Genomic DNA, 12,245 nt, shown 5'->3' with positions numbered 1-12,245 from the left:
AGGCACGGGAACGTCGCCGTCGTCGAGCTTCGACAGCGGCGATCGCCGATGAAGGTGTCTCCTCTTGTTGTTTGATGTGATATATAGTTGTATTGAGTTGTTGGTTTAAATATAATGTTCATTATAATTATTACTTAAATTTTTTTGTATGTTAGGTAATAACGAAATGTCTTATTATGTAAAGGCATATTTAATGTGATCGCATGGTTATCTTATATAATTTGGAATACATTATACTCGTAGTTAGATATAGCCCTATATACTTCTATATTGTCTTTAAAAGACCAAAATAACCTTGATATTTATACTGTACTTTCAAAAATAAATCAATTTCTTCTCAAACATATAATATACAGAGCGTAATCCCACAAAATGGATAAAGTGTACGTCAAACCTTACCCCTAGTTTAGAAATAGCATAGTTATTTCTGATGGACCTTCAGCTTAATAAAAACAATACAAAAAGATAATAAGCTAAAGTAAAAGGATAACAAACATTGTGAATAGTAACTACAACTAAATAATACGATAGTTGAAAGTATTCAAAAATCATGTATGGTCAAATTTTATTGGCACCAAATGTTTATACCGAACCAAATAATTAAAGATGAATTAACCATGGTTAATTTTTAAATGTGCTTTTTTACTGGTTTGTATAGTAGAAAGACCATAAAATTCAGCCAAATAATCCAAAGCTTCTGAGTTATTGGTACAAATTTTCCACAATGATTCAACTTCACCCTTAGAGACAGTTCCCCACTTCTCACAATCATTGAGAAACTCCAACAAATTGGTATAAAATGAATCATAGTTCATTAGAAGCAAAGGAACAGGAAGTTGAGAGCCAATTCGTTCGAGTTGAATCAAAGCCATGATCTCAAAAACCTCGTCGAGGGTACCAATTCCTCCAGGAAGTGCGATAACAGCTGTCCTTTCAGAGCTTCTACATCTCACAACAGCATCCACCAGCCCGTGTTTCCTTGCGGAGAAAAACCTGAGTACAAAACAGTTGATGAACTCAAGAAGCTATAAGGGGACTCCCTTTGACTGCTGGTCACGAAGTGAATTATTCGTGTAAGAAACTAATGACATGTTTGGTAGCATTTTAATTGTTATTTATGAAATTCGGCACACCAAGTATGGTGCTTGGTTACCAGCTTACAACCAAACAGCCCCTAAGAACATAAGAAAAACCATGCATTTGATGTTATGTTTACCTGCATGTAAGGTAACTCTCTGATGGTAAGTATGGATGAAAATTTGTAGCTGTCCATTCCCCTGCTTCTTTACCTATCTTGAACCCGCCAACGGGCTTCCCTGCTTGTAGAGCACCTTGTGTGGCAGCATCCATTAAGCCTGGCCCAGCCCCGGACCATGTCGTACAATCTAATAGAGTTGCAATCTGCCGAACAAGTAGTATTTAGAAAACAATAGTCACAGATTCTTCTCCGAATAGTATTATGTCCTCCGTTTTAATTTGTTTGTCTTACATTCCTTTTAGACCGACTAAAAAAGAATGTCTTTTCTTTTTTGGTAACTCATTAATTCACGAGGCATATTCACCAAAACATTGAAGGACATGGTACATTCTACATATCTTTAGTTTAAGACCGCATGATTCGAAAGTCCTTTTTGACTTTCTTAGAACTCCGCGTAAGTCAAAATCAGAGAAAATCGAAACGGAGGGAGTACTTTTTTATACAAGCTACTTCATCTTTCTTTTTCAATTACTTCACCCAAACTTTGAGAAAGTTGACTAACCTTGTTCCCTAATTCAAAGGTTTTTATGTAGTGTGGATGTTCAGGACCAATCCTTGAAGATCCTAAATACACAACACCACGACCAAGCCTGTGTATTAATTCATAGCATTGCTCTATCTCTTTCTTGACCTGCATTTTCAATAGATTGTTAGTCTCAAAAACCTCAAAACCAGATATCTTGTGTAACCGAGATGCAATAAAAGTAAACCAGCCTAATTTTAAGCAATGCATCTAAAAGAAAACTGTGCGTTAAAAACTCAGATATTTAACAATTCACACAGAGTAAATGTCATCGAAAGTAACCAAACATAATTTAGTGACTGATTGCTAAATCTAAAAACTAAAGAAGCACTTGCTGGCGATTTTTTTGCTCCATCACTGGAAGCATGTGATTCTCAAGCTTCCACCACTAACCAGTCAAATATAGACATGGTGCATAGCTTCTCATATAGGTTCTTCACGTCTATCAAGCTGAGTCCATGCAGAGCTATTCAGCTGTTAGGCGTCAATTCGTCATACATCAGCAAACGTTAAAGCAGAAAAGGTGGTGGGAGTACTAGATTCTTTTGAACCGAAAATCATGTAACCAAGATAAAGGATGCAAACAACAACAATCTTGACCATTTGCAATGCTTCCAAATAGTAAAAAGGAATCAGAACTCGTCTTTATTGAAAAGACGAAGAAAAGCCATTATTCAATCTTTCCTTTTTTCTGGAGGACAGAATGGGTAAGGGCAAGTAAACTAATGGAAGAATGCTGCTAGATGTAAACAACTGATTGATTGTCGCGATATATTACTTGTTAGTTATTTAGTCCAAAGTGAGCTGCATCAACAATGTAATCTTCACATAATAACTTGGGAAAACAGAATGAAGATACTTTCTCCAATCCACAAACAAATGATCGTGGTGTTTCACATTGAATTCTTTCCAGTTTTCCTTCTTTATTTCAGAGGAAGCATGTTCTTGAAAAGATGGATAAATTTAATAAACACTTTCGAAATTGAGAAAAATAGGACTCTATCTGGACACTAATTAGGCCTATGGTCATTTTAGCTAATGGTTCTTCCAATATGCTAGTTTGAACAACTTCCATTCATGTACTTCTCCCTAGGTACTTAGCTTACAGTATCCGATGCCAGCCTATATGCCATTCCTTTCAAGCTACCTGTAATTGATGGCTGATTTAAATACTAGCGATGATATCATTAAATGTTCTAACCTAGGCACAAAGTAATGTTATACGTGCATAAGATCCCAATGTGGTCCATGGGAGGAATTACGAATAAAGGAACAATAATCGCTTGTTCGATCTAGCAAGAGTGGTGCTTGTTTCTTGCTGGCACTTAAGCAATTTCTTAGAGCATCTAGATGTCTCAAATATGCACTTCCCTTTTACAACATAAGAGTAAAGGGGCCACCACACTACAAAGGCCTCCAGATATCTTCTACTCCTATCACCACTCAGAAGACTCAAAATTCTCAAAACATCATCCCACTCCACACTCAACCTGTGCATGTTAAAGTACTTACACAAAGATACAGATAAAATCTCTTTCTTATAAGTCCGAAAATGAGATAAATTCGTACGATTTATACATTTGACAAAGTGAGCGAATAGCGTGAAGGTAGAGAGTATCTTCAATCTTGTACTGCTAGCAACTTCTTTAATCACTAATCTAACATTGCAGCATAAATCTTTCTTAGTACTGAAAACCTCAGTTATGATTCACTCGTTCTTTCTTTTCTGCAAGACAACAGGTACATAGTCTCTTAAACTCATGGGTTCTCAAACAACAATACGAACGAGATTTGAATATATAAATTATAAATTTCCCACGTCAAAATCCCAAGTTAGCATCTTTTTGTGTAAAATGAGATCATAATGTCCTCAAATTTGAAATTTTCAAAACAAAATCCAAGTTTGCATCAATCCAAAAACAACATTGAACATCCAAAGTTAGAACCTTTTTTTTCTTCTTTTCGTTTTGACAGGTTACAAAGTTTGAAACTTTTACCCAATTTCTACTTTAATTTACACAAATTGCTAACAAATAAAGCCTTTGCAGCAACTAAATAGATTTTTTTTCCTTCTCTGCCTTTTGACATGTCCCAAAGCTAAAAACTAAACCCAATATTTACTTATATTTACACAAAACTGAGACAAAATGAAGAATATAAGGAAGAGCCGCCCAGTGTACTAAGCTCCCGCTATGCACAGGGTCCAAGGCTTACTCTTCGAACCGGTGAACTCCTGATCACATGACAACAGACAAAACAAAGCATATGCAGCAGCTAAATAGATAACTAAATGGGAATTTTCTCTTTTTCACATCTGACAATTTTCAAAGTTGGAAACTTCAACCCACTTTTTACTATACAAATTGGGACTAAAACAAAGCATAAGCATCAGCTAATAGAACCCAACAAAACATGAAATGGGTCATAAAATCTATTACCTCATTAGGACTTGTTCTTTCTTCAAAATCAATTGACTCATTCTTGCAACAAAATGAGATTCTTGATTGGTACTTGAGCTTTGGCAAGTAAAGATTAAAACCCCATGTTTCCTTTCTCATACAAGACCCCAACTTTACATCTTTCTTATGATGATGAGAGCTTCTTAGAAAGATATTAGCCATTGAAATGGTACTAACTGCAGCAAACCCCATTTTTTTCAATAGAGGGAACAAAGCTCTCAACTTGGAAACAATATATGTAACAAAACTTACCCCTTGTTTGAATGGTTGTTACCCCCTTCAAATATCATGTTTATTTCGGTTGTTACAAAAATACTATCGTATCATTATCGTTAGATAACGATAAAAAGATTTATTTTATATGATATTGACTTAATGTGTTTGCATAGTTAACTTGATATTTTTATTTTATTTAACTTTATAAATTGTATTTTCTTTTTTATCCTACCTTTCCATAGTAACTCTACTCCGTTTGTTATTTTTCTTTTAAATTTATCCTTTGAATTATAAATTTGCGACATCACATAATGATAAAAAATAGTACAATTTATCTAATTATTATATTCAATAAAACAAATATAATAATATATTATAAAACAGTACAAACACCCATCCAAAACAAAATATTACTTAATTGTATGATTATAGTAACTTGGTTATTTCTCATAACATAATTATAATTTAAATGTAATTACATATTTTAATGGCCAAACTACAAGGACCAAAATGTGAAAAACTGAGCAAAACGACTACGTTTAACTGAAAGGGCAATAAGGAAGGACAAAATTGGAATTGTGAAATAGCTAGGGTTTGAATTTATAAGCTGATAAAACCCAACTCTTGCAGAGCCGTCGTCCGTCTTTGAGAACATCGAAACCCTAAGGACCTCCGTCACCGGCGACAATGGGTAATAGAATCTATTCATCATTTCATATTGTTAATTCTTCCATTTTATTCGTTTAATATGTATAATTGGAATAGCGAAGTGAATTTAATGGAGAAATTCATTGTGATATTGTATAGGTATCTCTCGTGATTCTATGCACAAGAGACGTGCCACTGGAGGAAAGCAGAAGACTTGGAGAAAGAAGAGAAAGTATGTAAAAATTATTCATATTTAAGCAGCAATGCTATCTTTTGATAATCGTTAACATGATCTGCTAGATTTAGTATGATTGTGGATTTGGAGTTTATTCAGATTGTTCGATGTATAGAGGTAGATCTGGAGGCTGCTCATTTTTTTTTAAAGTAATTCCTCACTAATGCGTTCGTATTGTGTTATTATTATGAAATATAATGAAATTTGTACATGCATCCAATTCTATGGAGTTTAAGTTATTGATGTGTACTTATATTGCTTGTAATCTCCAAAAATGTTGTAGAACCTGTTTAAGTGGACCTATGTTGATTGGAATCTCCAAATTTGCACTACTTTTGGAGGATTGACATTTTTGAGTAGTCCGATTAACATAGATGTGGACATAACATAACAATTTAATTGAGTTTAGGGAAGTTTTATAAAGGAAGTAGCGTTGATGAAATTTTGAAGTTTTGTTCTTTTGCGGTGATTCTCGGAATTTGTTGCTGAATGAGAAAGGAGTTGGTCTAACTAATGGACCGATCCAAGAAAGGTTAATGTAGAAAAGAAAGTTCTTTTGGAGAACGAGCGTAGAAGAGAAATCAAAAAGCAAAGAAATTTAGCTGTAGGTGAAGAGAGGAAAAACATGAAAAGGGGATTGATATCTCATTGATCCTTTCCTAACAATGATGAATCTAACTGACTTAAGCCTATGCACTGGTCATTTTCCCCAGCTGATATATTACTAAAACTAACTAACAAGAAGAATATGACTAAATTGAAAAGTTACTGATGTGTACTACTGCAAATTTGGTTTGCTTCCTTCCTGATTATCGGGTAATCTCTCTCTTGATCAGGGATTTTGTTAATTTCTGATATAAAGTGGCTGATATGTATGAATAATCTGTCTTTTTTGTGGTTATATTTTGAGATTGACTCCGTATCTCCTGCTTCTGTGAAGGTATGAGCTTGGCAGACAGCCAGCAAACACAAAGCTGGTGCCAAATGCTAAGACTGTCAGAAGGATAAGAGTCCGAGGAGGTAATGTGAAGTGGCGTGCTTTGAGGTTGGATACTGGGAATTTCTCTTGGGGTAGCGAGGCTGTTACAAGGAAGACTCGTCTGTTGGATGTGGTGTATAACGCCTCTAACAATGAGTTGGTTAGGACACAAACCCTGGTGAAGAGTGCAATTATTCAGGTTGACGCAGCTCCATTTAAGCAGTGGTATCTCCAGCACTATGGAGTTGAAATCGGTCGCAAGAAGAAGACTGCTGCTTCTTCCAAAAAGGAAGGAGAGGTATTTGAATTGTCTTTTTCAACTGCATGCTTCTCCTATATTATGTGATAATATCTTCCTTATCCATGATTCCATAATGAGTTATATTTTATTTGTCTAACGTTCTTGTTCTAATTTAAAAAAACAAGTGGAAATTTTCTTTTAATAAAGGTTGCAAAGCTTTAGCTACAACCAAATTCAATAGAAGTCTTTCTTATTGTTGACTTCTATTTTTATGATCCAAACAGGAGGCTGAGGCTGTAGCAGAGGAGAAAAAGAGTAACCATGTCCAAAGAAAGCTGGAAAAGAGGCAACAGGATCGCAAGATTGACCCACATGTCGAGGAGCAATTTGCTAGTGGGCGTCTATTGGCTGCAATCTCATCGCGACCTGGCCAGTGTGGTCGTGCTGATGGGTATGAATTCTCTTATCGTTATGTATTGTGATATTTCGTTGAAAAATGCCCAATTCCATTGGCTTACACATCTTCTTTCAACGAACCTTGACAGTTACATATTGGAAGGAAAGGAACTTGAATTTTACATGAAGAAACTTCAGAAGAAGAAAGGGAAGGGTGCCGGTGCTGCTGCTTAGAGTTGCAGGCTCCAATTTTTAAATTATCAGAACAAATTTGATTTTGTTTTTTCTTCCCTATTCAACAGTCTCACTTCATTGAAAGGGAATGATAAACTTCTTGTATCAGAATTATATTCAAGTTTGTTTTGCATATGCTTAACTGAGAATTTTGAGAACAACCTACTTTATGAAAAAAAGAATTTTGAGAACAGCCTTAAGTTGCATCATTAACTGTTTTCTTAATCAGTGTTAAGATGGATCTTCTGCTGAACTTTCATCTTGTTTGTTGCACTTCCAATAGATACCTTCAAACAATTATGGGGTAGAGAAATTGTGTCCGAAAGACCCTCAATTCAAAATAGAAGTATCCCTACCTCTACAATCAATCTCTCACACATCCTTGCGTGATTATTACATATCTTCTTCATATGTCTGAATCAAAATTCAACTTGGGCTCCTTCATAATGTTTGTTATTGAAGTCACTCGTTTTAACTTTCATTTGTATATGTTCATTTTCTAGTTGTGGACATTCTTGATTGGTCAACAATCTGTCTTATACAACAATATTGATCTAACCATCACTCTATAAAACGTAAGTAAATAGTTTAGTAACTATAAAGATATGACGTATGAATCTAACTCAACCCTAATTAGCTCATGAAGAGAGAATTGTCTAAGTTCATATATAAAGAAACCACAACTCTATTTCCTAACCAATGATACTTTTACCTATTCTAACACACCTCTTCACGCCCACGCCCAAGTGTAGCATGGTCCGAGAATTCAAACGAATATCATGTAAAGATATGACACATGAACTTAACTCTAACTCCAAAAGCTAAGTCATAAGGAAAAGATTGTCTTAGTCTATATAAAGAGACCACCAATCCATTTCGTAATAACCGATATGAGAATTTAAGCCTTACATATCAAATGTAAATAAATATGTGGTATTGCAAAGGGATACGACATCAAAACGATGGTATTGCATCATCATTTGCTACAATAAATATACTTTGAAAGGAAAAAAAAAGTGTCAGAATTCATATGGAAGTTGGCTATATTTTCATATTGAATCTAGACTCTTTGTAGTAATCCAATCCAACTATACATCCAATTTTTTATTTTTATTTTTGACTAATATTCAAACAATTCTAATTTTACAAGGCTCTTAATTATTTTCGTCATGCTTTTGTTCTTATGACGCCAACAATTAATTAATGGACCCTCTTCATAGATATAGATCTTTAGAAATAACACACAATTTTGTTAATGTGACAAGATTTTGGTCTACTTGATTTGATTTCCCTAATTGTCATTTCATAGAATCTTGTCCTATGACTATTAGGTGGTTTTAATTTTTTGATCTTTAGAAATAACACACAATACTAGCTTATCGTCGAATTTCTATAAAATTTATTAAATAACTATCTAAATTTGTTTGTTTAAGAATTTTCATTTTCACTTGATCTGAAATGCTATTTACGTTCAATAACTTTGATCTGCGTAAGTAGAAACATGCGTCCTACAAATTAAATCAGTTTGAATGTGTCTCACAACAACGTAGGACGCGGTATATTAACTTGTTCAACTTTATACAAATTTAAGTATTTACTTATGCACGCCCATAATTGAAGCGTATATATGGATATCCACTACATCAAAAATGATCATTAGCGATAATTAATTCTTAATTGTCACTTAAATATATATTTTTAGCGGCAATTAACACTCTTTGTATATATCCCTAAAGCCTTTAGCGATATTGGTCCCTATGACATTTAACTAATGCCGCTAAAAATTTTAACACTCATATCAATATTTATTGCCGCTAATAATTATTTTTATTGTAGTTATCTATGGTTAAGTTAAAAGACACGCTTATGTTTTACGGAAAAAGAAGGGGAGACATCATGAAAACGTTATGCTGATGTGATAAGTAATATAACAAAAACAAAAAGATAAAAGGTGCCTGCATCTGAAGGAAACTCCCTCTTCCTTTCATATATTTTGACTTTTAATTGCCAATTACACACTATATATAATACTAACACTTTATAATAAGTTGATACACAAACCACACAAATATAATACTACAAACAAAACTCATAAACAAATATAATAGTATTTTTTTTCTCTATTTTAGTACTTTAAAACAAGACAAAAATGTCAATTGTAAGAGAACCTCGTTCTATTGCTAGAAAATTTTTGGCAAGGCCTCAACAAGAAGGACTTGGAGCTGTTGTTAGAAGAAGCATTGGAAGGTATATCCACTTTTTCAATTTTTCGTTCGAGTTTTGGTGGGATTATACTGAATATATTGTTATTTTTTAATACGATATATATTTTTCATCTTTTCTTTTGTGTGAGAGTATAACGAAAGATAGGGAATAAAATCTGCGTAAACTCTATCTTTTTCAGACTTTATACGTGGAACTATATTATTTAAGTCAATTACATTTCAAAATTTAATATCATATATTTATGTTCTACGTCGAAAATACTGAATATTTGTTCATAAATTGATTTTTTTTTTGTATTTTTCATCTTTCAGGTTTGAGATAAGATACTTTGATCCATTCATTGTTTTGGATGAATTCTCAGGTATGTTTAATTAAATTCTTGAATTAATTATTAACTTAATTTTTTGGCATTTTATCCATATGTTAATCTCTTTTTTTTTCTAATTAAAAATTAATTACAGTTTCTGCTCCAGCTGGATTTCCTGATCATCCACATAGAGGTAGTAATTAGCATTCTAATTACATTTAATTTCTTCTAATTTTTCCCATTAAAAATATTTTTTTATTCTCTTTACTAATTTTTTTCTTGGATTTTACAGGCTTTGAAACTGTCACCTACATGTTGCAGGTAATTTTATTTTCAATTTTACACTTTTTATAAAAATAAAATCTGAAAAAAGAGAAGCAAATTAAGATATTAGACCTAACCCATCGAAGCCTCTATTGGATAGACAGAACGAACTCTCTCCTATCACTTCATCCAATGATAATGAATAGGCGACAATTTGCGGAGATTGATTCAAGGGATTGAATTTATTTAACCTCGTTAAAGCTGACAAGAAATTTCATTTAAACATTTTAATTAAACGATATTTATTTTAGACACCTTATATCGACTTAGGTCTCTTTTCAAATGATGTTGGTGCAAAAGGACTAAATTAGTTTCCACGTTTCATAAAATTAAAGGAGTAGTTGAATAAATGTGATTGTTCAACTTAAAAGGATCAAAATAAATATGTTTACTTATAAATGACTTAGATTAATTTATGTTTGAACAGTCAGCACATAAATGTCCATTTTGTTTTTGTATCCTAAATTTCATGATGTTGAAAATTATTTAGGTAAACAACATTTATATGTTAAAATTTCATATTAATTGAAATTAAAGCAAGTTTTTTTTATTTTTATATTTATTATTATTACTTGTACAATAGGGAGGCCCAGGGGCGAAATCATCTTATACTAGGGATTCGTCCAAACTCCTTTTGACGGAAAATTATATTATTTATATATAATTAAAATACTTTTTTATGTATATATACAGTAGATGTTAAACCCCTTTCAGTAACTTTATATATTTATGCTATAGATTTAAATCCCTATTGAAAATTTTGACTCTGCCAGGGAGCTGTGACACATGAGGATTTTGATGGACACAAAGGCACAATTAAAGCAGGTGATTTACAATGGATGACAGCAGGAAGAGGAGTAGTTCATTCAGAAATGCCAGCTGCTGAGGGAATTCAAAAAGGTTTACAATTATGGATCAACCTTTCCTCTCAACACAAAATGTAAGCCTACACTTGTTTTTCCCTTTTTTTATCCGATGTCTGGTATTTAAGGTTGATTGATTTAAATTTGCGTCGCATAAGGCTCATTTAAAAAAAGAAAACATATTTCTTACAAATATTATTTTAATCAGAGGCAGACCACACGATTTGGTTAGGTGAACCTGCACCTGTTAATTTCACATACTTTCTTGAGAAACTGATACAAAATAAGATATAATTGACTGTGCAAGTACCCTTGAGCCGCTAGTACAACCAAAGGAACCACTTGGGAGACTAGGGTTCGAGTTTAGCTACTATTTTATTTCATTGTTTTTATTTTAAGTGCACCTGAAGTATTCAGATCCTGAATTCGCCTCTGATTCTAATATCTATGTGATTTTTAACAGGATACAACCAAGATATCAAGAGATATCAAGTGCAAACATATCAGAAGCAACAAAAGATGGAGTTAAAGTGAGAGTTATAGCAGGAGAAGCACTAGGAATAAAATCAACTATACACACAAAAACTCCAACAATATATTTGGACTTTACTCTAAAACCAGGATCCCAAATTCAACAACCAATTCCCAAATCATATAATTCATTTGTATATATTTTAGAAGGTGAAGGTATTTTTGGTCAAGATTCAAGAACAAATTCACCTATATCTTCACATAATTTGTTGCTTTTAAGTGGATTTGGTGATGGAATTGTGGCATATAACAAAGGGACAAAAATTCTAAGGTTTATATTAGTAGGTGGAGAGCCATTGGGTGAACCAATAGCACAATTAGGACCTTTTGTGATGAATACTCAAGAAGAAATTGATCAAACTATCGAGGATTTTGAGAATCATACTAATGGTTTTGAGAAAGCTAGGTATTGGAGATCTCAAGCTAGAGTTGAGCTTGGTTATTAATTATTGATAAGTCGGAATTTACAGATTCGACTGATTCATATTCTCATCGCATTTGGATCACGAAAAGCATTGTATATCATATATATGCAAAGTATATATCATTTTATTCTTATCATAAATAGTAAAATTTTTAAGGTTACATGTTCGATCCGTGGAAATAATGTTATGCATATATGTAAGACAAGATTGTGCTTCTTTTTAGATAAATAGAAATAAATATCACTTCTACACCTAAACATTCATATCCATTTACCATTATACTACACACTCGAAAATTTAAATATGTGTCGCTTTTACACCAAAAATAACACAAACAAAATATAAATTTGTGAAAAAATATTTACAGTCCATCTTAAAAA

General features: G+C 33.0%; 3 protein-coding genes across 3 annotated transcripts; 2 read left to right on the top strand and 1 right to left on the bottom strand.

Moving 5' to 3' along the window:
• Positions 1–538: 538 nt before the first annotated feature.
• Positions 539–4,516, bottom strand: LOC107024459 (probable cytokinin riboside 5'-monophosphate phosphoribohydrolase LOGL10). The gene is made up of 4 exons (XM_015225445.2): positions 4,220–4,516; positions 1,761–1,889; positions 1,217–1,401; positions 539–993 (listed from the first exon to the last, which is right to left on the bottom strand). The coding sequence occupies exons 1-4, from the start codon at positions 4,430–4,432 to the stop codon at positions 612–614; spliced, it is 909 nt and encodes a 302-aa protein (XP_015080931.1). The 5' UTR covers positions 4,433–4,516; the 3' UTR covers positions 539–611.
• A 474-nt stretch (positions 4,517–4,990) lies between these two features.
• Positions 4,991–7,382, top strand: LOC107026377 (40S ribosomal protein S8-like). The gene is made up of 5 exons (XM_015227326.2): positions 4,991–5,147; positions 5,264–5,336; positions 6,280–6,616; positions 6,844–7,010; positions 7,105–7,382. The coding sequence occupies exons 1-5, from the start codon at positions 5,144–5,146 to the stop codon at positions 7,187–7,189; spliced, it is 666 nt and encodes a 221-aa protein (XP_015082812.1). The 5' UTR covers positions 4,991–5,143; the 3' UTR covers positions 7,190–7,382.
• A 1,876-nt stretch (positions 7,383–9,258) lies between these two features.
• On the top strand, positions 9,259–12,025 carry LOC107025386 (pirin-like protein At1g50590). The gene is made up of 6 exons (XM_015226176.2): positions 9,259–9,436; positions 9,727–9,776; positions 9,877–9,915; positions 10,015–10,043; positions 10,820–10,986; positions 11,373–12,025. The coding sequence occupies exons 1-6, from the start codon at positions 9,339–9,341 to the stop codon at positions 11,884–11,886; spliced, it is 897 nt and encodes a 298-aa protein (XP_015081662.1). The 5' UTR covers positions 9,259–9,338; the 3' UTR covers positions 11,887–12,025.
• Positions 12,026–12,245: the final 220 nt, after the last annotated feature.

Source organism: Solanum pennellii, chromosome 7 (assembly GCF_001406875.1).
Source record: "Solanum pennellii chromosome 7, SPENNV200".
In the NCBI taxonomy this organism is placed as follows: Eukaryota; Viridiplantae; Streptophyta; class Magnoliopsida; order Solanales; family Solanaceae; genus Solanum; species Solanum pennellii.
This window is presented reverse-complemented; position numbering and strand designations above follow the sequence as displayed.

Bases quoted from the DNA above. Each gene is read 5' to 3' on its own strand.
- LOC107024459 (XM_015225445.2), bottom strand. From the start codon at position 4,432: ATGGGGTTTGCTGCAGTTAGTACCATTTCAATGGCTAATATCTTTCTA. The intron at 1,890-4,219 runs GTAATAGATTTT...TTGAAAATGCAG, and splicing joins AAAGAACAAGTCCTAATGAG to GTCAAGAAAGAGATAGAGCA. The intron at 994-1,216 runs GTAAACATAACA...TTTTGTACTCAG, and splicing joins GAGAGTTACCTTACATGCAG to GTTTTTCTCCGCAAGGAAAC.
- LOC107025386 (XM_015226176.2), top strand. From the start codon at position 9,339: ATGTCAATTGTAAGAGAACCTCGTTCTATTGCTAGAAAATTTTTGGCA. The intron at 9,777-9,876 runs GTATGTTTAATT...AATTAATTACAG, and splicing joins TGTTTTGGATGAATTCTCAG to TTTCTGCTCCAGCTGGATTT. The intron at 10,044-10,819 runs GTAATTTTATTT...TGACTCTGCCAG, and splicing joins CTGTCACCTACATGTTGCAG to GGAGCTGTGACACATGAGGA.
- LOC107026377 (XM_015227326.2), top strand. The intron at 5,337-6,279 runs GTATGTAAAAAT...GCTTCTGTGAAG, and splicing joins ACTTGGAGAAAGAAGAGAAA to GTATGAGCTTGGCAGACAGC. The intron at 7,011-7,104 runs GTATGAATTCTC...GAACCTTGACAG, and splicing joins CAGTGTGGTCGTGCTGATGG to TTACATATTGGAAGGAAAGG.